General features: G+C 41.7%; 1 protein-coding gene across 1 annotated transcript in view; it reads left to right on the top strand.

Annotated features, from left to right (window-relative positions):
- Positions 1-24,815, top strand: part of SNTB1 (syntrophin beta 1) — a 197,736-nt gene that overhangs the window by 77,732 nt on the left and 95,189 nt on the right. Inside the window, exon 3 of the mRNA XM_008143357.3 lies at positions 18,760-18,982. Within this exon, the coding sequence (XP_008141579.2) occupies positions 18,760-18,982 (223 nt within the window). The remainder of the gene's footprint in view (positions 1-18,759; positions 18,983-24,815) is intronic.

The following is a 24,815-nucleotide window of genomic DNA, read 5'->3' as shown; positions in this document are numbered from 1 at the left end:
AATTAAAGGTACTAAATGTATGGACCTTGGTCTTAGAAATGATTTTATGAATTTGACCCCAAAAATAAATGATAGGACTATATCAAACTAAAAAGCTCTAACAGCAAGAGAAACCACCAACAAAACAAAAAAGGCAAACAACCAAATGGGAGATGATAGTTGCAAACAACAGCTCTGATAATGGGTTAACACCCAAAATATATAAAGAACTCATACAAATCAACACCAAACAAACCATCCAGTTTAAAAATGGGCAGAGGAAAAAAAAAAAAAATGGGCAGAGGACACACTTCTCCCAAGAAGACATACAAATGGCCAACAGATATATGAAAATATTCTCAACTTCACTAGCTATTAAGGGAAATGCAAATCAAAATTACACTGAGATATCACCTCATACCTGTTAGAATGGCTGTTAGCAACAAGACAAGTAGTAAGAAGTGTTGGAGAGACTGTGGAGAAATAGAAACCCTCATTCACTGCTGGTGGGAATGTAAACTGGTTCAGCCACTGTGGAAAACAGTATGGAGGTTCCTCTAAAAATTAAGAATAGAGTTACCATATGACCCAGATACGCTCTCTGGGTATCTCCCCTCTTCTGGGTATCTACCAAAAAGTTTGAAAATGCTTGTTTGTAAATATATATGCACCACTATGTTCACTGAAGCATTGTTCACAGTGGCCAACAATGATTGGATAAAGAAGATATGGTACATATATACACTGGAATACTACTTGGCCATAAGAAAAGATGAAATACTGCTATTTGCAACAACATGGCTGGATCTTGAGGACATTATGCTAAGTGAAATATGGGATATAAAACTGAAAGCAGCAAATGAACAAGAAAAACAAAGTCATAGACACAGACAACAGTATGTGACCAGAAGGAAGGGTGGTGAGAAGATAGTAAAGGGGGTCAAATAGATGGTGACAGAAGAAGGTTGGACTTTGGGTGGTGGGCACACAATGCCATATACAGATGATGTATCATAGGATTGTACATTTGCAACCTCTATAATTAACCAATGTCACCCCAATGAATTTAATTTTGAAAAAGGGTAATTATTACAGATAAGCATTATCTGTTGAACAAAAAAGAAAAAGGACGGAAAGCCTGGGGTCCAGTAGAAAGTAAAGCACTGATATTTTTCCATGAGAAATACCTTGAACTCTTTGGTTCCAGATACCTGATTACATCTACAGCTACTGTTTCCACAGCACGTTTGCATAAAGGAAAGCCTGGACGTCCAGGATGATGGACAATGAGAGAGTTAAATCTGTAATTCACAGCCTGGATTTCCCATCTTGCAATACGAACCTCATGGGGCTGTTATGAGTATTAAACCAGAGAATATATGTAGAGTGTCTGGTATTAAAAAACAAAACACAAAAACAAAACAAAAACTAGTACCAAAAATGGTAGCTCCTGCTGTCCTTTCCGACCAAAACAAACAGGCACAGAAGAAGGACAGAGGGAGCTGGAGGGTGTGTGTCACCCTCGAACCATTTAATGGGTTTTAATCTTGGTTATATTTTCTTATGTTGCAAGTCATCCATGTCTCCACCATGGCCCCACCTTCTCTGCAGATAGCCCAGGGCCAAACAAAGGGCAAAAGGTCAAGATCAAAGCTCAAAAGGGAAGCAGCTGTTGAAGGGAACAGATGACTTAACCTTCCTCTTGTTCTAAAACGCTATCTATGTTCCCTGATCTAATCTGGGAGCAGGAAAGAAGAGGAGGGAGGTTGTGGGTGATATGAAGGGAAAGCTCAAACTAAACAGGAAGCTTATTGGGTTATTCAAGAACCAATATAGTCAAACTTTTTCGAGTCAGGCCACTCTGGCTTGTGCTCTGTATTCTTTCACAAATGCCTCCATGGACCTTCCTGACCTCCTAAGCCTCAGTTAATAGGGGCTAAAACCTGTAATGCACAGACAGCAGGTCCTTGAATACTGTCCTTTCATTCAATGTTGTTTCATTATAATGTTGATGAGGAAAACAAAATCGATTCCCAGCCTGGGCTACTGTCAGTGTGGTGTTGGCATGATCTCCATTGTGTCTGTGTGTGTTTTCTCCTGGGACTTCAGTTTCCTCCCACATCCCGAAGATGTGCACATGAGGTGAATCGGCGGGTCTGCATTGTCCCAGTCTGTGTGAGGGTGAGTGCACCCTGGAATGGTAGGACATCCTGTACATGGTGGTCTGCTGTGTGCCTTGAGCTGCCAGGATAGGCGTGGGCTATGACCCTGAACTGGAATAAGTGGGTTGGAAAATCATTATCTTACTTGTTTTTATTTATCTTTCTTAAATATATGTATAGCTCACATTAATTTCAGTATTTAATATTAGAAGTGTTTTGGGTCTTTATTTTTATTATTTTTTTAAAGAATAGTTTCTTGGTTTTGAGAGAGAGAGAGGAATGGAGAGGAAGAGAGAGAGAGAGAGAGAAACATCAATGTGAGAGGGTATCATCACCCCTTGTCCCCCCCCCAGGGACTGAGCCTGCAACCCAGGCTTGAGCCCCGACCAGGAATCCAACCGCAACCTTTCAGTGCACAGGACGACACCCAACCAACTGAGCCACACAGGCCAGGGCTGTTTGGGGTCTTTATTTAGAAGTTTGGTGATATTTTGTGACCAGAAATAGGCTGTAAGGCCTTAACTCTTGTTTATGTCAATTAGCCTATGATTAAATTTCTTCTGTTATATGTCATTTTGATTAAAGTCCAAGTTTCCAAGGACCCATCAGCGAAGTCAAGTGAGGACTTACTGTATTTGCTATAAATGTTCAATTTAGCACATATTTAGACATATTCTAAAAGGCAGTTTTTGCCTAAGTACCAATATGAATCTCAAAACGATCACCAGAAAATATTTTAAGGCATAGCTGCCTGCATTTAACAGAAGAATCTAACTCAGAAATGTTTTTGACTTGTGCAAAGGATAAACTACTGATTGTGGTAGAACATTGGAACTCATGTATATATTGTCAGAGACTAAAGCAGAGTTTTAACAAGCCTGGAATAAACAGCCTGAAAAATGTTTCCAATCAATTTTGTGATTCATGATGTTGTGTATCGATAGAGTGGTATGGTTTACTGACTCTAGGAATGAAACTCAACAGTTTTCTGTAGGCTGAAAGAGTACTTGAACTGTATCATAAAGTAAATAGCACTGTTAAATACTGAATGATTTTAAGAAATTTGAAGAATATTTATATGCTTTAAATTTTGTCACCCTAAGGCAGAGTCTGCCCAAATCCTCTTACAGAAGGTCCCCCAGATACCCCAGACCATCTTCTATGTATATTATTGGACTTGCTTTGCTGATATTTTGTTTAGAATTTTTGCACTTATATTTATAAATGAAATGGGTTGGCAATTTTCCTTTCTGAAATATTTCTGGTCTGGTTTTGTTATTAATGTTATATTGGCTTCATAGAGTTGGGGAGGGTTTATTTTGGTCTGTTTTCTGAAATAGTTTAAAATTTGAATCATCTATTCTTTGAAAATTTGGTCAAGTTCACTATTAGACTTTGGTTCTGGTCTTTTCTTTGTGGGAAGAATATTAACAAGTGTTTCCTTTTTTTTTTTTTTTTTTTTGAAAGTTATAGGACTAGCCACACTTCCCATTTCTACTTAGGTCAGTTGCAGTAAGTTTATTTTTTTTCTAGGAATTTGTGCATTTCATCTAAGTCTTCAAATTTATTATCATAATTCTGTCAAAATGTTATTTTTATTATCTTTTAAATCTCTTTTGTGTCTGTTATTTCTTCATCTATTTAGAATGCTGATTTTCTGTTCTCTTTTTACTTTATCAAATACTTCAAAGGTGGTCTATGTTTTTAGATAACCTATCCTATCTTTATATATTTCCCTTATGACAGATGTGGACTGTTTTGACAATTCAAATTCTGATATAATCATTGCAGAGTATGTTTATTAACTTAACCCCCAATATCCATAGATTTTCCCAACATCAATAGCAACTCATTACCCATTAGCCAAAATAATCTAGCCAGTGGTCGGCAAACTGTGTCTCGCGAGCCGAGGTTTGCCACTCTGTTGACTAATGAGTTTGCCGACCACTGATCTAGCCTATGTCTCCATGTCACTTGAACCAATTGTATTGTTACAGCAGTGGTTATTCGATTTATTAGATTAGATATTATATTTAGAACCCGAGGGTTCAAATTCCAAGTCTGCTTCTTACTTGAAGATATTTATACTCTGAACCTCAGTTTGCCACCTTTTTTATAATTAAATGTTCTTATGGGTCTGTTTATTATATGAAATTGTATCTGCATGCTGATGCTCACCAGCATCCCCTCCTTACCTCTTTAAAAAGCAAAACAAACAGACAAGAAAAACAAGCCCCTCTGTCAACTGTTCAGAGGCAACTGAAGCTTCTAGAAGTTTAGAGGAAAAACTTGTGAGGCGATATTCTCCTGGCTCTGAGAGTCGGATCCAAGAAGCTTGCTTAGGCTTCTCCTCTGTCATCCTGACCTATTTCTCACAGTTCTTGGCAGTGACTTTCCCCAAAGAGTTGTAAGCAAGGCCAAGATAACTTTGGCCTTGAGGAGAAAATCCAGTACATCTGGCAAATCCAATAGACATAGTTCTGTGGAGGAAGATACAATTGTGTGTGCATATGAGTGCTTGTGAGGGAAGAGAATTTGATGGGGAAAGTTAGGCTGTGACCCTGGGCCAGGGAAGTCACAAGCAAATGCAAAGACTCTCAGAGGACTTTCAGTTCATGCGTAGTTCAGTTTGGATGACAATAAGCACACAATGAGATTGTGCACATGGAAGTGTTTTCAACTGTAAAGCACTTTCAAAATAGCGGGTACTCATAATATTGTTGAGTTTGATGGTCTTTGATGTTGCAAAGTCCCCCTCACCATCTCCTTTACCTTCAGATGCCTCCTGATTGCTTTGGGTCTGCAGCATATCCAGGCTAGGGTGGGGAAAATAATCTCAGACCTGGACTTGATCTGCCCTTGGTAATGGTATTTTGTGTACTTAATGTGGTTTCCTTTGAAAAGCTTTATGTCTCTAGGCTTCTGCCACTGAAAAGTAACTGCAAATTTACTGAACCTGATTCGCAGGATGTTATTACCAAGCTACACCTGGAATAATACAGGTTTATTTTACAGAGATACCTGCAAGGAGGAAGTCAGAGCAGCACTTCCTGCTTTTGACCTAAAATCCTATTCACGTATGCTCTTCTGTCTAGGAAAGAGGATGTGAGCATCCAGACATCCTTTCTGCCTGTTACTCACTTCCTGTCTTTAGATGTTAGGGTATAGCTGTTAAAATAGTTACTGTATTTTCCCAAGGAAGAGAAATCATGATTATTTGTGCTGAGGAGGAGCCTGCTGGCAAATTGTTGAGGGATGGAGTCCGTAAACATCACTAATCCACGTCCTCTCAGCACTTACTATTATCTGATGAATACATATTAGACTGTGTGTGCATGTATTGGATTATATTCTATGGCAACTCCCTTACCTCCCTGGCAGATTAGAAAACCCTCAGAAGCAGGAAACTGAATGTCCAACTGATTATTCCCCCTGCAATGTCTAGTCCCACAAAGTGCACAGTGTGTGGCTTAATTTATGTGCAGTGAATGGATACATGAAGTGAGACTTTCAAGCACTTATGATTTTGATAGAGTCAGAAAAGAGATTGGTATCCTTGCAATACATTTTCCCGTTTAGATTTCATAACATTGCCTGGCTGGTGTGGCTCAGTGGTTGAACACGACCTATGAACCAGGGGGTCACAGTTTGATTCCGGTCAGGGCACATGCCTGGGTTGCAGGCTCGATCCCCAGTAGGGGGTGTGCAGGAGGCAGCCAATCAATGATTTTCTCTCATTATTGATGTTTCTATCTCTCTCTTCCTCTCCTTTCCTCTCTCTGAAATTAATAAAAATATATTTAAATTTCATAACATCAATAACAGCAAAAACATAACAGAAACAGTGAAATCTGAGTATCAGGTATATGCCAGGAACTGTTCTAAGGGTCTTTGTATTATTTTTAAAGATTATTTAATCCATATAACAATCGTATGAGATAGGTCCTGTTATTATCAGCTGAGAAAACAGATACAGAGAGGTTCCATACCTTCCTGAAAGAAACCCAGCCTATAAGTTGAAGATTTACTGTTATTGTTTTTTAATTTTTATTTATTTTTCAACTAGAGGCCCAGTGCACAAATTTGTACACGGGTGGGGTCCTTCAGCCTGGCCAGCGATCAGGGCCGATGGGGGGCCAGCTGGCTTGGGCAAGGGACCACAGGAGGTTGGCCAGACACAGGAGGTTGGCTGTGGGAGCTCACTGACCACCAGGGGGCAGCTCCTGTGTCAAGCGTCTGCCCCCTGGTGCTCAGTACACATCATAGCAACCAGTTGACCCATCATTCGGTCATTCAGGCTATATATATATATATATATTACAGTTGACATATATTATTATATTAGTTCCTGGTGTACAACATAGTATAAGTGGAAGATTTGGTATTCAAACCCATATCCTCAGACTCTGGAGCTCATTTATTAAATGAATCCATTGTATTGCTTCTCTAAGGAAGATACTGCTTTCCTCATTTTATAGATGAGCCTTCTAAGACTCAGCTTAACAAACTGCCCCATTACCACCTAATAAGTAGCTAATAAACATACGGTGATAAAGAAATGTACAGCATGCTTTTATGTGGTGTACAACCATGAGCTGCGCTCACTGTGTTGGAGTTTGTGTTGGCATCTTAATCAATAGTATTCCAAAAGGAACATAGACCATCACAGCTTGAAGGGTACTTAAAAACGAACTGCTCTTCCACAGAGTAGAAGAGTCCTTTCTGCAGCATGGCTGGGAGATACCACATCCAGTTCCCGCTTGCATGTCACTAGCAAGAGGGAACTCACTGCCTCATGGCGTTTTCTTATATTGAACCAAAATATTACCCCAACAATTTGTATTTACTGATCATGGCTCTACTCTGCAGAGATACACAAAGTGAGTTTACCCCAGCCCGTTGTTATTGAGGCTCCATAAAGCTCTTTTCTAGGTTAACTCCTAATAATGGCAACTGACCTTTAAGACATTTACCAGTGCCAAGTTCCTTAAACTTTTTTTACTGATATTACTTAATTTAATTCTCACAACAATACTATGAGCTGGGTGAAAGAAATAACACATGGGGAAAGTAAATAATTTGCTCAAGGCCACAGAGCTAGGCAATAGAAGGGCTAGGGATTGGACCAGAAGTCAGATGACAGAGTTTATGCTCTTTACTCCTATGCTCCGATGTATTTTATTTAATTTACTAGAGACCCAGTGCACGAAATTCGTGCACGGGTCTGAGGGGTGTCCCTCAGCCCAGCCTGCACCCTTTCCAATCTGGGACCACTCGAGGGATGTCCAACTGGGATCAGGCCTAAATGGGCAGTTGGACATCCCTCTCACAATCCAGGACTGCTGGCTCCCAACTGCTCACCTGCCTACCTTCCTGATTGCCCCTAACCGCTTCTTCCTGCCAGCCTGATCACCCCCTAACCACTCCCATGACAGCCTGACTGATGCCTAACTGCTCCCTGCCAACCTGTTTACCCCTAACTGCCCTCCCCTGTAGGCCTGGTCACCCCTAACTGCCCTTTCCTGCAGGCCTGGTCACCCCCAACTCCCCTCCCCTGCAGGCCTGGGTCCCTCCCAACTGCCCTCCCTTTCAGGCCTGATCGCTCACAACTGCCCTCCCTTACAGGCCTGGTCCCTCCCAACTGCCCTCCCCTGCTGGCCATCTTGTGGCAGCCATCTTGTGTCCACATGGGGGCAGCCATCTTTGACCACATGGGGTAGCCATCTTGTGTGTTGGAGTGACAGTCAATTTCCATATTACTCTTTTATTAGATAGGATGTTGCTGTTTTTTTTATTTCTTGAACCTTTCAATAACCCGGTCACCTTATCCTCATATAATCATTTTCTAACCTATTAGGGCTTCAGGTAAGGGCTGATCAAGGTGGTAAAGAGGGAAACTGTTCTGTCCTTTTCTGAATGCCATACTTGTACCTGTAGCCTACAGGTAATTGATCACTTTATTGTGACAACCATAGCCATGGAAATCCCCAGAACCATTCCTCACATGAATTGCTTATAATAATCTTCTTTATACAACATTTATATAAAATTACATATATGGTACTAGCTGGTTTGGCTCAGTGGATAGAGCGTCATCCCATGGACTGAAGGGTCCTGGATTCAATTCTGGTCAAGGGCATATGCCTGGGTTTTGGGCTTGATCCCTAGTAGGGGGATTGCAGGAGGCAGCTGATCAGTGATTCTCTCATCATTGATGTTTCTATCTCTCGCTCCCTCTCCCTTCCTCTTTGAAATCAATAAAAAATATATTACAAAATAAAATCACATGTATGTACATATATGTTACAATGATTTTATTTTAAATATACAATGAGACCTTTCTATCTTAGCCCTATTATACAGGGTGGGGCAAAAGTAGGTTTACAATTGTTCTTATGGAAAACAGTACAATAATTAATAAATAATAGTAGAAGAATAAATTCTGTGTTTCACATACTTACAACAATACCTAGTAAACTTACTTTTGCCCCACTCTGTATTTTACCTTTTTAGTTTGGGCCTGTGTGAAACTCTTAAAATCTTAATTCTGTCATGTATGGCATTGGTTGTTTCTCCCAGCCCCTATCTAAGTAAAAGCAACATCTTCCATGCCTATCTCACAGTAGGCTTATCCATCACCACCTTTACACTTTGAGAGATGTGGACCAGGAGCCTGATACATCTGACCAGTAATTGCAGCCTCCTTTTAACTGGGCTTGTCTGTTTCTTTCTATAAAGCCAAACATTCATATTTTATGTTTTATCCGTTTACAAGATGCTCAAGAGGCTTTGTGTATTTCTGGAGAGTAGAGCCATGATCAGTGAATACAAATTATAGGGGTAAAATTTGGGTGTAACGTAAGAACAGAAATAGAAGAAAAACATTTCAGGCAAAATGGACTTTTTAAAAGCAAGATTTCCAAAATTTTTGTGGTTGGACAGACTGGATTCAGGCATGAGCACCTGGCCGTGGGTAGAGGCAGCAGCCAGGGCACAAGCAAAGAGCGTGGTGAAGCCATCAGGCCTGGGGGCTTTGGAACTGGCTGACCATTCAAATCCCAGCTCTGCCAATGGCTACTGTGTGACCTTGGGCAAGTCACCTCATCTGTCCATGCCACGCTCCCCTTGCTTGTAAGGTGGGCACAATAATATTCTTACTTTATAGAATTGCTTTTAATGGCATACTTCAAACATTTAGAGTAGGACTCAACATGTGGTAGTCAATAACCTCTAGTTATTATTATTGTTCTAAAGCTGGAGTTGACAAATTACAGCCACAGGTCCAATCAGACCCTCTGCCGATAAATTAAAGTGCGATTGGGATACAACCACTTTGACTGGTTTATATATTGTCTGTGGCCTTTTTCATGCGACAGTGGCAGAATGGAGTGGTTGTAACAGAGATCCTAAGGCCCACAAAGCCCCCAAATTTCCTACCTGGCCCTTTTACAGAAAAAGTTCCAACCCCCATTGCACAGGATAGAGCACAGGAATTCCCGCCCCCTCATCTGTTCCTTCTTTGTCTTGAAACCTTGGACAAGCGACAGATACTCTGACTTCTGCTGCTCCAGTTCTGAGACTCCACTTCTCAAAGAAGAGGTATGCGAAGAATTGGATCTTGGAGATCCTATTAACGTTGTTACTCATTTTCTCACCAAGTCCATGTTTTATAGCCAGACGTTTGTGTTAATTGATGTGGTGTAGAAGTGAATATCATTTTTGTTTGTTTGTTTTTTTTTTCTAATGCTAATGAGCATTCCCCACGTGCTAGACTCCATTTTAAGCCCTTTGTATGTATTAGCTCATTAAGTTCTTATAGCAACTCTCTGAGGTAGGCACTACTATTTGTGAAAGGCCACGGCCAGCGTGACTTTCGGGTTCAAAGGCTTGGAGAAAGAGCTGACGCACAAATGATATACACAAGACAAGATTAATTTTGATTTTATGGGGGGAGGCCAGGGCAAACTCAACTATAGAAGTCAAGTTCCACTGAGTCTCCTTTACCCAGCTGCTTTTATTTACTAGAATACACAATTGCCTTTTAGGAATGCAAACAGACATATCAATGGTAATGTTTATAGTAAACAGTAAGATTATCAGGTTTGGGGGGTGTTTGCTTTAGGCCATTGAGTCAGCAGTAGGTCATAAAATATAAATTCTCCTTGTAAATTTCAAAGGAGCCACTCAGCCTTCTGGTGCACTCCTCGCATTCATATTAATTACTGTTGATCTTGGTTTCCAGCAACTATTTATCTCCACTTTACTGATGGAGAAATGGAAACATTGAGAAGTTAAGGAAATTTAACCTCACAGTTAACTAACTGCCACAGTTGGAAAAGCAAGATTTTAAACTAAGCAGTGTGGCTCCAGAGTCTAGTGTGTTAACTTCTGTAAAGGAGTCACTCAACTTTGAGGATGTTATGATTCCACCAGAGACACCTATGTGCAAATGGGTACCCACACATCTTAAATGTGTAAGTTGATCAGCACAGTGCCTTGCATGGCATGAGCCAGCATCATCAGATTTATGTCCTGATGCAGTTGATATCAGTGGAGGTGGCCACGAAGCTGAAGGGAGGCATGCCTGGAGGACTTCAAGAAGGAGGTCTCACCTGAATTGAGACTTACAGGATGTAGAGACGAATTTTCCAGAAGGATTCCCATGCAGAGGAAATTGCATGTGCAAGAAATAGAGGCAGAAAGAACATAGCATGTTCAGAGAATTAAACAGTATTTCTCTCTGGCTGGCATGTGGACTATGGTGACTAAGGCAGTCAGCTGAGATGAGGACAGGAGATGGATAGGGGCCAGATTGTGAATGGCTCTGCGTGAACTGGGACAGACCCAAGTCCTCTAGTGTGTCTCTTTAGGGACAGTGTCCTATATTTGTCTATTTGTTTAATGTCCATCCCCCCCGCCCCCAATATGCACATGTACTAACATGTAAGTACATTGGGTTAGGCACCAGTCATGCTCACTGGGATAACCTAACCCTCAGGGCCCTGCCTAGAGTAGGAACTCATTAAACATTTGTTGAATTAAGGTAGCTAAACTAATCCGTTACTTCTGGGTGGTTGTAAGTCTCATAAGATACTTTCCCTGGGTCTAGCTGGCATCCCTGGAGACAATGGTCATGCTTAGCTGAAGGATGCAGGCAGGTCTCATTGAATGACTGCACTATCTGAAATTGGCCAATTGTGAGATAGTTATTTACTTGGAGGCCAAAGGTTACTCTACAATTCATATCCAGTTGGATTTACTCCTGACTCCACATATTGAAACTCAGCATCCTCACCCATGATGTCCTTATGAGAGCCCTTTGGTCCTTCAAATGTCTTTTAAAATCCTACCATCAAGAACCCGCCTGGTGGAATGGAAGAGGACTGCTGGTAAGTGGTGGTAAGTGGATGAAAACAAAGATTCTTTTAGACAACTCTGCCAAACCAAAGAACAAGTAAGTTGAGTACATCTTCTCAGCTAGTAGACTTGTTTTCATATTTATCAGGTGTCTGTAGGGTTTGGGAAAAAGTCAGAAGACACATCTGCCTCAGGCCTACATTTTGACGGGACTATTTGTTGGTGATGACACCACCCGTAAGATGAGATTCTTTTTTTTTCTTTAATGTTGTCAGAAGAGGCAGCTTCCCAAAGAATCATAGACTGTTTGAAGGGTAGGGACCTTATTTCCCTCTCTTGACAGGGGAGGAAAATGAGGTTGGGGTGCTGCAGTGACTTGCCCAGGGCTGGAGAGCACGAATTAGCGGCAGGCTGGAACTGTGATCCAGGTCCCCAATGCCCAGGGCCAATTCTCTTCCCACCTCCCCACTCAGCCTCCTGAAGGATTAGCTGTAGCTTCTGAGAAGCTTGTATTACCACTTTCATCATTTCTTGGTCTTTTTAGAAATATTGATGATCTCCCTCTGCATCTTTCCTCTCTAAGATGACCTAGGAAATGCCATTAAGGGAAAGTCTTAGATTGCATTTTTGGCAGCAAATCCCACAGTCACCGAGCTGTCCCCAGCTTGAAAGTTTCACCCAAGGTCTAAATCTGCTGAAGGTTGATTTCTTGCCTCCAGCTTTTCCCTTCATCACATTATGAAATATACATTTTGTGTTCAGATCCCGTACAGTAATAAAATATTTCTTTTCCTTCCTGTGATCTGGAAATCCCCCCCCCCCTTTTTATTATTATTTTTTAAGAAGAGACCTTGCATATATCAGAGGGACTTGCTGGCTCCTCAGAAACCAGCCTGGTAGGAGAGTTGATTGGATTTGCCTAAAGCATTTCCTCATTAGTAGCCTGTGTGTGTTTTCCTTTCAAATGTCACCTGGCTGCCCCAACAAAGATCTAATTGTTGTAAGTGGGGTCTCTGCAAACTTGGTCTTTATTGAATGTTCTTTTGAAATCTTCACAACTGCCTGTCCTTCAGATAACAAACTGGAAGCATATTGAAAGTGACCTGGTATATTACTGGTTTGAAGACCACTTCTTACTGCTCTCCTCCCCTTTCTTTTACAACTGAAGATTGGAATTTTAATTGCTCAACCACAGTTTTTAATTCTTGATGCCCAGAAAGGGCATGGGTTATTAATTACTTCTGATTATGAGGCGCCTCAAACCCGGGCCTGGCTGCTTCTTGATGGGTTTAAGCTGCTCTTCACCTGACATGACTGTCTGTATGCACATGGAGGTGTAATTATGCAGACACTAGCTGTTCAGTTTTGCCAGGCCAAACTATCATGAATACATATTATAGTATCTTAAAAGGAATTTATTGAAATGCCATAGTTTAATAGTTCAAGCTTACAAAATTAAGCTCTCTTATGTTACAGGCAATAGCCTCTTAATTGGATGTTTTCTCCTAGTACATAAAAAACATTGGCTTAAATACACACACACACACACACACACACACACACACACACACACAAACATCCAATTAATTTTTTTTAAGTGTGAGAAAGAGGTTTTCTTCATGGTTAAAAGTAGGACTCTGGAGCCAGGTTGCGTGGATTTGACTCATGCGTCTGCTACTTTCTAGCTCTGTAACTTGGGCACATGACTTAGCCCCTTTCCTATTGTAGTGTCTTTGGTAAAATGCAGATGATTGGAATGTACCACTGGTGGTTCCGAGTATCAAGTAAGTTGACAAAGGTCATGGAACCTAGTCATTGCGCTTTTTACTGATTGCTCCATTGTATTTACTTGTATTTATGTGTTATAACATCTAGTGTGTTAAGTTGATGAAATTAGGGGTGTCTCCCTGTGTCAAAACCTGAGAGTTGTCCCCTAATATTTATTCTCTTCTTCTTTTACAGTAATAATTTCCCTTCCCTGCCATTTTTAAACCGGTTTGGCAAAGGACTTCCCAGAGTTAAAATTTCTCTTTCATGTAGAAGTAGCCATGTGACTACATTCTGATCTATGGGTTGGTGTATCAACTTCAGAAAAATGGCTTTAAAAGAGGAAGGATTGTGTGTCCTTCATGTCTTCCTTCTTTCTACTGATGATGGGAATGTGATTGGGATGGCTGGAACCCAAGCAGCCTTCTTGGACCATCAGATGGCAGGCTAGGCTTGCAGGGCATGAAGGGAGCAGAAATCTGAGGCCCTGACCACTTCAGAGCATAGAGCTCCCCTAGCTGCCCTTTTCTTTATTAATTAATACACTGTAATTTGGGGCACCTATTGCAATCAAATCTAGTCTTATGTAACACCTTACCCTCCCTGACTTAGATCACACTCTCAGTATTTTGATATTCTATTTGGTTCTTTACCAATCTGTTAGGTCTCTTAAAGAAATGATGTCTAGATGATTCTCTCGAGCTTTCAGTTGTTTCTTTACACATAGTAAATATACTTGTGGCTTTGTAGTCTGTGTGGGACTGCTATTGCTACCAGTATTTTTACTAATTCTTGTTCATGGAACCTTATTTCCTTTTGTGCGACATTTTCTTCCATGTTATGCTGCGAATTGCCCTTGAAAATGAAGCCTAGGATTAAATTGCCTTCCTCCAGAAAGGGTGCATTTGATTACCAGGCCCCTAGGCTTGTCCATCTTGGAACCTCCTAAAACCAAGGTCCAGATTTAACGAAAGAACTCATGTCATCTACTTACTTTCCCTTCCTCCTTTTCTAGGCTTAAACTTCTTTTAATCTGAGGACCATTTATTATCCTGTCTCATGGACAGCACAGTCCTCAGCACATGAAAATTCACTAGTAAATTTTGGCTGAATGAATGAATCTTTAAATTATCATGCCACTTTGTTAACTTACTTTCTGTCTTTATTTTCAGTTGGTCAGTTGAATACCATTTCCAATGGGGTGTCTTTTCTTACTAAGACTTCTCTCCTTTAAAACTCCCCCAAGTTGTGTGCCACATAGGGAGTGGCTACTTGGTGAATAATTGCTTCCCGGCTAGGATTGCCTTTTTCCATGCCTCTGCCCATGAATGGATCAAGCCACACATTTCTGGAATTCCTCACACCTTATATATTGCTCAGGTTATCTCTGGCAGTAATCCTCAATGGCTCAGTAACTGGTAGATCTACCTCTAATTTGTTCTCCCCTCTAGTACACTCAATCTCACACTTCAAGAGTTCTCTCCAAAGCTGACTTCTCATTCTGTCATTTTCTTGCTTGTAGACCATCATGGCTATTACCACTGCCTATAGAATAAAGTCCAAACCTATTAGCTTCTCATTTTGCATCCTTCATCTAAGTGGGCTAGCCAGATTCCATGAAAGAATATAATCTCTGGGAAATCAAACCCCAGTTTCACCACTTACTGGCCACATGACTCCACAAAAGCTAACTTCTGAGCATTGGTGTGCTGATGTGTAAAATAATATTAGTTTTGCAAAGGATAATCTATGTGAAGCTCCTAGTGTCCACCACAATTAAAATAGCTCTATAAGACATTTCTTTCTCGCAGGATCTGAAGGGGATAGCAATGTAATCTCTTGTTGCTTGTGGATACATGGATACCTAATAAATGAAGGATGCCTTACCCATTTTCTCTCTGGACCCAGTTTTCTTATATATACAGTGGGGCTTTAAATGGTTATTTTGAAGCTTAAATGTGGAAAGTGGAGGAAAGCACTGGGTTCCATACTTGGCACATCACTAGGTTTATGACAAATGTTCCTTCTTTAGCCCCCTTCCAAATTGAGGTCTAATTTTCCTTTCCTATGGAATTGCAATAACAAAATGATAAACCAGAGTACATTATATAAAAGAAGGATTGTGATTCTTTGTGTGTTTTTTAAAATTTATTTTATTTATTTTTATTTTGGATTGTGATTCTTATCTCTACTTTTTAAAGTCCTAGCTTCCCTCTAAGGCCAACTTGAAATACCACCCACTCCATGAAGCATTCTGGAATCTCACTTTCACAACACATGCCCCCTACTTCAGCCAGGAGGAGGATGCAAGCAAAGGGGACTCTCCAAACGATCTCAGCTGGTTCTAGAATTCCCTGTATATCAACAAGTATAGCTCCACAATATACAAAGCTAAACAGTGTTTTAGCTTCTACTGAGCTATTTTTAGCCATGGAAAATTCAGTATCTTCAAAACAGGTCTATTTATTTCAGTTTTAGACAACTTAAATCCGTCCCCCTAAATGTTCAACATGTGCTTAGGTATGTCTGTGTTTCTCTTTAAACATATTGCAAAGAAACAAATAATATTCCTTAAAATACGGTGGCCAGGAATCACCTTTCTTCTTCTGTATCTGCATCCTGTGCTAACAAGTTCCCAGCAACCCCAAAATTGTATTTTCAAATACATGTTGGTGCTCAGTGACATCTCCTCTGTCTTGAGTTAATACAGCTGTTTTTAATATCTTAGGATTAATATTTTTTGGATTGGTTCTCCCGATATAGATCCATATTGCATGCCTGTGGGCACATTTGGTCTGCTTATTAAATCGTCATGAACCTAATCTGTTACTAGTGCTCCTAGATCCATTTTTCTCATGAGTTCTTCCAAGGTACTTTATTCCTGCATAAAACGTGTGCCATCGTTTATATACTTGGCTTATGTCACGATGTCACAGGTGGGGCTCCCTAGAAGCAGTGCCTCAGTCCGAGGGGTTGGGCAGCAGCCCTTGTGTCTCCAAAGCAGGGAGGCTTCTGTTGGGCCAGGAGCAGTCCTCCAGAGCAGGGGACAGCTATGAGTTGTTCTCAGCCAACACACAGCCCCACTGGTAAAGGAGCTGATGGGACATCAACAGCAACAACTACAGTCACCCATGACTTTGTAATTCTTGAGTATGGAATCTATGTGTTTTGTGTTTGTGCCATGTTGATAAACCTGGCTCTATGTCTTTATTTACTTATTTTTTACTATGTTTTTATTGATTTCAGAGAGAGGAAGGGAGAGGGAGAGAGAGATAGAAACATCAATGATGAGAGAGAATCATTGATTGGCTGCCTCCTGTATGCCCTGTACTGGGGATGGAGCCCACAACCCAGGCATGTGCCTGACCCAGAAACAAACCGTGACCTCTTGGTTCATGGGTAGATGCTCAACCACTGAGCCACACTGGCCAGGCCTGGCTCTATGTCTTGCACAGTGAAGGTACTAGTTTCTAGAATTGAATCATCTAAGGTCTAGAGGAAATGCCCCCTAGCTTGCACCCATTCCAGTCTACTGCCATCCTATATAATAAAAGCCTAGTATGCAAATTTCCCCCTCGACCGGGAGTTTGACCAGGGGCGGGGCTGGCGACTGCAGCAGTGGCAGGTGGCCAGGGGAGGGGAGGCCCTTCCCCTGGGCAGCGGTGGCAATGGCAGCAGTAGGCAGCGGGAGAAGGAAGACACCCCTGGCCGGCAGCCGCTAGGGACCTTACCCATGCACGAATTTCGTGTACTGGGCCTCTAGTTTGTAATAATAGCCAAGTCCTCCCCATGCAGCAGAGAACCAGACCATGAGCCACAGAAGGAAGTTGATGCCGCATGTTCTAAGAATCTAGTTGCCCTGTCAACTTAGATGGTGCTTAAATTCAGAATAGGCAACTAATTTCTTAAGACCAAGAAAACATCAAAAAGAAGAATTTCATCTGTTTAACTCTTAAACTGTTTTTGTTTCTTTAAATTTTATAAAGCAATAGATGCATATGACTAAACATGAAAATGTACAAAGGGTAATAAAGGAATAGTAAAGGCCTGTTTCTCCAGCATCTTGACTTTTATTTCCCCTCCCCAGAGCTAACTACTGTTAACGTTTTCTTGTGTTTCTATCCAGAAATAGTTGTAGACATACAAGCATATATATTTATGACTTTATACATAAAAAGATTACAGTATATGTTCTGCTTTCTACTTGTTTAAAACTAATAATAGACCTTACTGATCTTTTTGTTGTTGTTATTATTCCTCACCTGAGGATATTTTTCCTTTGATTTTTAGAGAGAGTGGAAGCGAGGGGAAGAGAGAGAAACATCAATGTGAGAGAGATACATCGATTGATTGCCTCTCACATGCACCCCGACTAGGGTTAGGGACCAACCCTGCAACCGAGGTATGTGCCCTTGACGGGAATCAAACCCAAGACCCTTCAGTCCAAGGGCCAATGGTCTATCCACTGAGCCAAACTGGCAAGGGCCTTATAGGTGTTTCTACATCAACATCTCTATTTCATTTTTAAAATATGGATGTCTTCCAATTTATTTAATCTGTCCTTTTTTAACATTTAGGTTGTCCCTGTTTTCAGCTCTTCCATCTAATATTTTTGCTATTACAGATTTTTGCCAATAGAAAATAAGTGTTCTGTGCAATTGTTTTACACAAATATTCTTAGCACTATTAACTTGAAAAAGCCTGTTGTTTTGAAGCATCCATCTTATATAAAAACTGCTATTTGAAATTTTAACCCTGCTATTTGGCTTCTGTAAATGCTTGCTTGCTTAAATAATAAGGAAAATAAGACTACTCCCACTTCAGAGAGGCCATTAAACCTTCCCCGGATGAAATTATCAGTGCTGGCACCAGGCCAGGCCTTTGGTTGAGGTCTCAAGGCCCCAGCACATAGGGGCTCTTTAAGAACTTGCAAAGGGGGCCGGAAACACCCCATATTTGGGAGACAAGGAAGGTAAAAACATATAAATAGGGAAAATTCCTCCATGTTGGGGCCCAGAATTTGAGAGACATTTTCCCCTGGGCCCGCATGTAATAAATGTAACTCCATCTCTCTAAGTATTGCTTGGTTCTTCTCTGGTTTTCTGTAACAGTTTCTCAACAGAAAAATGATGACATGGACGGTGAATGTGGCTAGCCAGAGTCCCTATGTCTAAGTTATGCTTTCTCATTCTCTGCCCATTAGTTTTTCAGCCTATTTCCCAGAATGCAACTTATAGTCAGAAAAGGTAGAACTTGTCCTAGTTGAAAAAAGCTGCAAGTAATTCTCACGTTCAGGTCATCATACTAGCGGGTTCTAAAAACCACGATGGTATATAATTTCAATAACAGGGTAGCTATTATGCGAGGAACAGTTCTGCATCTTGTTTAGAATTTAAGAGGTCCAGTATGGAGAGCTTGTCTAATGCAAATCAGATTTTCCACACATTCCACCCTGATGCACTTAAAAGAGCTTCTTGTCTTTTTTTGCTTGCAGTGAAGTACATGCGAGAAGCCACACCCTACGTGAAGAAAGGCTCCCCTGTGTCCGAGATTGGGTGGGAAACGCCTCCGCCCGAATCCCCGCGGTTAGGGAGTGGCTCCTCGGACCCTCTGGCATCGTCCTCGCAGCCCTTCTCCTTCCACAGAGACCGGAAGAGCATCCCCCTCAGGATGTGCTACGTCACTCGGAGTATGGCCCTGGCCGACCCTGAGAACAGGTAAAGAGGACCAAAGCTCTCCGTATCTCAGCAGCTTTTCGGCCGCTGAGGTTTCATGCGGTCCCTTGCCAGGGCTGGGCTCGTGTTCTGAAAACGCTCCGTGGTTTCCAAAGAACAGCCTGGAAGGGCAATGCTGAGACAATGCGTGTGTTCAAGCCAGGCCTCCCTCCCTCTCATGGTCCATCCTTCCTCCTCCTTTCTTTCATCCTCATGAAGAATCTGCAGCCTGAGTTCTGGTTGTGGGAAGAGATGAAGAATTAGAGGTGTATTCCTAAGTGTCTTCTCTGGGTCTGCCACAGTCAGCTTATGGGACTTTGGCAAGTTTCTCAAACCACTAAACCTCCACTTTGTTATCTATAAAATGGGAATAATTGAGATATACACCTCACTGGGCTGTGAGGATTAAAGGGGGGTGGGATGTATGGGAAGTGCTTAGCACAGGAAAGTCTTTCATGAATATAAGATATAGTAAATTTATTACTACGGCCTGGTAGTAATAAGCAAATCAGCCACTCTGGGCCTCAGGGCCCTCCACTGTGTATTTGGAGAGTCACATGGAGGATATGTGAAACTATTTTTTACTCTAAACCTCGTTTTGTGCTCGAGAGAGGAAAGAGTGGTTCTGGTCCAAGCGTGGGGTGCTTCTTGCAAAGTCTGTACGTGACTTGTCAGGCCACAGGACAGCTATGTCACCCAGTCCATGGCAATTGTAAGGTGTCCATCAAAGATCAGCAAATACTTGGGGACTCTCTTCCCTCAAAAGTCTTCCTTTAACTCATCTGAACAGAAAGCATGCATCTTGGAGGGAAAGAAGAGATATGTAGAGAAAAGAGAGGGGACGTGAGCCAGCCAGTGGGGGATCTTGGTGACCTTTGCATCCACACTCAAATGCTAAAAATAGGAACAGCCACTGGCCCTTATTTCTAACATGTGTGGAACAGCTGCAACCCACCCGCGTCGGGAATATTTGGCGAGGTGCTAGAGTTGATGGGGAAAAGCCAAAGGGAATGGGGGCAGGGCAAATGTTGCCTCCTTGGCTTGCTGCTCAATGCTGTTTTTGTTCTCTTCCTAATAAGCTCTCTCTAAGCAAGCTGCAAGCAAGCCTTTGGGACTCCAGCCAGCTGCAGGGCTACCCTGCTGCCCCCACCCCTTCAATGTCAGTTACATCTACACAGGGATGGGAGATCAGCAGGTATAGGAGAGAGCTATGGGCTATCAGCAAAAGATGAGTCAGAGTAAGCAGACTGGGAAGGAGACAGCATTCTTAGATAAGCCACACCTCCATCTGTTCTCTGGTGCGTATCCCCTTAATTTCTGCCACTTTCCTGGGCCTTCAGTTCATGCCCTGGTTACTCTGAGTTTCCTCTTCCCTGGCCTCTTCTCACCACCCAATCAGACATGTCCTTTCTCCTAAGAGTATGGTGTGTAAGGTTTCAGATCTGATGAATTTATAATTTATTGAGTGCCTGTCTTGTGCTGGGCATTATGCTAATTACTTCAGATCAGAGACTGCAAAGTGGCAGCCTACAGGTGTGCCCAGCCCACAGGTATGTTTTTTTTAATGGTCTATCTAGTGTTTTAACCCCACTTAGTCCTCTTAACAGCCCTCTGAGTTTCTATCCTTGTCCCCATTTTGTAGATTAAAAAACTGAGATTCGGTGCTTATAGAAGTTCCAAATATCATATATCTAATATATGGGATAGCTGGGCTTCAAACTCATGCCTTGAGTGGGTGACAGTATCAGTTTACTGTTACCAGAAAAATGCAGAGACTAGAAAACGTGGGGTATCATGGAAGTGATTAATGCACTGGAGAGAGAGATCAAAGACATGATTCCTCAGATTCCTTCCACCTGTGGACTTATATCTTATAACATTTTCTCCAAGGCATTTAATTATATTTTAAAGAATATTTTTGGAGCCATCATTTCTTAGTTCAAATATTGGAAACTTTATTCTGTCAAGCCAGTCAAGGGAATGCATTTTTAAACTTCTCTCTAGGTGCTCATTAAGGCCCCCAGTAATGAGTGTATGTGGGGCCTCCCAGGTGGTGAGGCAGAGCCAGGCCTGCTAGGGTGTGAGACTGTTAAGGCAGGACTGAAATGGCAACCCCGATAAGCCAGATCCAGGAGGGGACTTTAGACCAGACAGTTCCAAAACTTCTGATAATAAAATTAACCTTTTCCAATGTATATGTATATCAAATCACCATGGTGTATACTTTAAATATATTATAATTTTGTCTATTATTCCTAATGAAACTGGAAAAATACACATATCAGGGACTTAGGTGAGTCTTGACCCCCGTTGAGGAAGAGAAGAAAAAAAAAAAGAGAGAGAACAAAAATTTTACGGGACTCCAGTTACACACTGGGCAGAGGGTAATGTACTAGCCAGAAATGCGGATTCTGTTGAATACAAGACACACCTAACCCAAGGTGATTTTAAAAGGCAAACATATAGGGATGGACAAAGCATCCAAAGCAAATGCAAACTGACAGCAACAGACAGCATCAGTTTTGATCTTGGTATATGACAGATCAAATGCAGATTGAAAAGGACAAAACAAGACAGAAAAGGACCGATCTATGCTAAAGGCCAGAGTTCACAAGGGGTATTCAACAGTTATGAATGTATATCAATGACACAGCAGTGACCTTTAGGGCAGGACCTGCAGGTGCCTGCAGGTGATTCGAGAAGAAATAGAAACATACTAACATTAGGTCATTTCACACACCACTTTCAGGCCAAGGACAGGGCAAGTGGACAAAAGGTATATAAAGAGAGAAGACCCGCCCTGGCTGGGTGGCTTGATTGGTTGGGGCATTGTCCTGTACACCAGGGGTTTGTGGGGTCACTTTCTGGTCAGGGCATGTATCGAGGCACACATGAGAGGCAGGAGGCAGCTTATGGGTGTTCCTCTCTCATATCAGTATCTCTCTCTCTCTCTCTCTCTCTCTCTCATTCCATGGCCTCCTTCCTTTCTCTCTAAGATCATACAGAGCATATCCTCAAGTGAGTATTCAAAGAAATATATATATAAAAGACCCAAACAACATACTTAATACCAGAGATCTTAGTATATCACAAACTTTGTATCCTGATAATGAAGAATACACTTTCTTTTCAGATTCACATGGAACATTCACAAAACTAACCAGAGATTAGGCCACAAAGCATGCAGTAAATTTCATAAAGTAGAAATAACATGAACAATGTCCTTTGATGATAGTGGAATAAAACTAGAAAACACATAACCAAACCAAAGCACAGAAGGCTTTTCTTCATGGCTTCGTAAAAGCTCTCCATGACGTAACTCTTGGGTCAAAGGGGAAATAGCAACTTCTGGTAATCAAATTAACCTTAGAAATTGTAGCATTTCTAAAAACAGTAATAATCGTGAAAATAATGCACATATTAAATATAAAGAGAAAGAAGGGAAAAGGGAGAGTGTGGACTCTGGAGTCAGCTCGCTCCACTATGGAATCTTAGTTCTACCACTTATGCATGAATTTAAGCAAGTATCTTGTTTATCAAAATAACCACCCGAGGGGATCAGTACTCTAATCTCTTTTTCATAGACAAACAGTTCAGAAATGAGAGTCGAAGCAAATCGTAGACCTGGGATTCAAACCCATGCCCAGCTGACACCAAGTCCAGTTTCCTAGCCCCCCATTACCTCCAACTTGAGCACCTGCTCACCTGAACTATAAGCACCGTGGCCAGGACTAAATGGTCGCCTGGCTGCTAAAACCTGAGAACCCATGACAAATGCCACACCATCTAGGACTAATCCCCTTAGTTGGTGACACACAGCTACTTATAGTTAGCATTAAAATCTCTCCTGTTCAATCTCTCAAATAGAAACAGCCATAGAACAGCAGGCAGGATTGCTGCTCTTTCCATAAAAAAGGTCACCCAGCAGGCACTGAATCCACAAGAATATGTCATTGCCAGTGGCTGTCAATGATTACAAGATTTTTTTTTTTAATTCTACCTCTTAAATATCTCTTGTGTTTCATATTCAGCTCGTCTTTCTAGCCACTGCCCTAGTGCCGGCCACATCCTCCATCTTCCAAGCCATTTGGACATATGTCCTGCCGGGTGCTTTGTTTTTAGTTTGCTCCTTCCCCTCCCCCTACCAGCTACCCTTAGCCCAGCTGGCCAAAGGAATGTGAAACCCTCCAAACTCATCCATTTGGTCAAAATGATGCCCTATCACTTTCAGTAATGTAGAAACTCCCCAGCATTGCATACAAACCCCGTGAGGTGGTTCTGGATCTTCCCTAAGTCTCCAGCTCCTCCCCATCGTATCCTTTATGCTGCAGCAACCCTTAAACAATTTGTACACGTCCTTCACGTGCCTCCCGGACAGCCTCCTCATCACCTGTGAAGCCTCAGCACAGGCGGAGCACAGGTCCCACTCTACCTCGCGGGTAGATCTATCTGTCCATGATGACACCCCATGTGACAGGCGATGCTATATCTTCCACTGACTGCCAAGTTCTTTTTTTTTTTAAATATATTGATTTTTTACAGAGAGGAAGGGAGAGGGATAGAGAGTTAGAAACATGGATGAGAGAGAAACATCGATCAGCCGCCTCCTGCACACCTCCTTCTGGGGATGTGCCCACAACCAAGGTACATGCCCTTGATCGGAATCGAACCTGGGACCTTTCAGTCTGCAGGCCTATGCTCTATCCACTGAGCCAAACCAGTTAGGGCTGACTGCCCAGTTCTTAAAGCCAGAAGACCCATGAGTTCTGGAGCATCCCATGTTTTCATTTTAATATCCCAGCTTCTTAGAACATTGCTTGATACAAATCAGGCATTCACAAATATATGATATGTCAATAAATGATACGTGGCCTATCGATCTGTCCATTTTTGGTATTTTTACCATTTCAAAAACTTCTCTTTAAAAAATCTTCCACTAAATAGCCTTAGGAGTAAGAGAATAAATCAAAGCACAGTTCTATCCTGCGAGGCTGAGCAGACTTAAGGAAACCAGGGCAATCTATTAACCAAACCTGTCACTGGGTTGACAGCAGATGGACCAGGATGAGTGCCGTATAAAGCTTTTGTCATGACTATGCATGCTAGTAATAGATACCACTCTGTGCCTTCATGGTTAAACTATGGAGCTATGAACACAACCTTTCTTAAAAAACAGTGCACATCTCTATCTGTGGTGCACAAGTGAAAAATTCACAATGTTTGGGGGGCACATTATTCCCCTCCCACCCACACACATATACCATATGTAGTGTTCTCAACTATACTCTTTAAACTTGGATCACTATTGGAAAATTCCCTTTTTTAGTGCATCCAGAATGAAGCTCCATGGGGTACTTATATCCATCTCTCTCCACAGCAAGCCCTGGTGAAAAGCACCTCTTCTGTTAAGGGGCTCACAAAATATGTACTTCCCTGGTTCTGTTGTCTTAATTCTTGGTTGGACACACTGTGGTGGCCTCATAACTGAAACTATTGCCCACAGATCATGATTAACATTTATGCTTTGGAAACAAAGGGAAAATGTAAAATCAATGTATAATGGTGCTGTAGTAAGTGGACACAGTTTAAATATCTAAAACAGCGGCCCTAGCCCTAGCTGATTTGGCTCAGTGGATAGAGTGTCAGTCTGGGGACTGAAGGGTCCTGGGTTCGATTCTGGTCAAGGGCACATGCCTGGGTTACGGGCTCGATTCCCAGTAGGGGGCATGCAGGAGGCAGCCTATCAATGATTCTCTCTCATCATTGATGTTTCTTCTCTCTCTCTCTCTCCCTCTCCCTTCCTCTCTGAAATAAATAAAATACATATATTTTATTT

This window comes from Eptesicus fuscus, chromosome 19 (genome assembly GCF_027574615.1).
Source record: "Eptesicus fuscus isolate TK198812 chromosome 19, DD_ASM_mEF_20220401, whole genome shotgun sequence".
NCBI classification, from domain to species: Eukaryota; Metazoa; Chordata; class Mammalia; order Chiroptera; family Vespertilionidae; genus Eptesicus; species Eptesicus fuscus.
Note: the sequence above shows the minus strand (reverse complement) of the source record. Positions and strands in the feature narration are given on the sequence as shown.